The sequence below is a fragment of the Ogataea philodendri genome (genome assembly GCF_020536065.1).
Source record: "Ogataea philodendri strain CBS6075 chromosome Unknown scaffold426, whole genome shotgun sequence".
In the NCBI taxonomy this organism is placed as follows: Eukaryota; Fungi; Ascomycota; class Pichiomycetes; order Pichiales; family Pichiaceae; genus Ogataea; species Ogataea philodendri.
This window is the reverse complement of record NW_025764220.1, coordinates 1-290: the sequence shown is the minus strand read 5'-3', so window position 1 is coordinate 290 and position 290 is coordinate 1. Positions and strand designations below refer to the sequence as shown.

General features: G+C 55.2%; 1 protein-coding gene across 1 annotated transcript; it reads left to right on the top strand.

The window, feature by feature from the left end:
- OGAPHI_006857 (uncharacterized protein) lies at positions 1 to 290 on the top strand (the record flags this gene model as incomplete). Its single annotated transcript, XM_046208188.1, has 1 exon — positions 1 to 290. A coding segment is annotated over one exon (290 nt), but the record flags the coding sequence as incomplete, so codon positions are not given.

Below are 290 nucleotides of genomic sequence, written 5' to 3'. Positions count from 1 at the left end.
CTCACGTCAGAGCCATCTCCTGTCTAAAGGGTTTCGAGGTCGGCAAGAAGGGTGTCCAATTGCTAAGCACATACATCACCGAAGAGCTAGGCATCGAGTGTGGTGCCCTATCGGGTGCTAACCTGGCCCCAGAGGTCGCCAAGGAGCACTGGTCCGAAACCACCGTCGCTTACCACATTCCAAAGGACTACCAAGGTGACGGTATGGACGTCGACCACAAGGTCCTAAAGCTGCTGTTCCACAGACCATACTTCCACGTCAGTGTCATCGACGATGTCGCCGGTATCTCC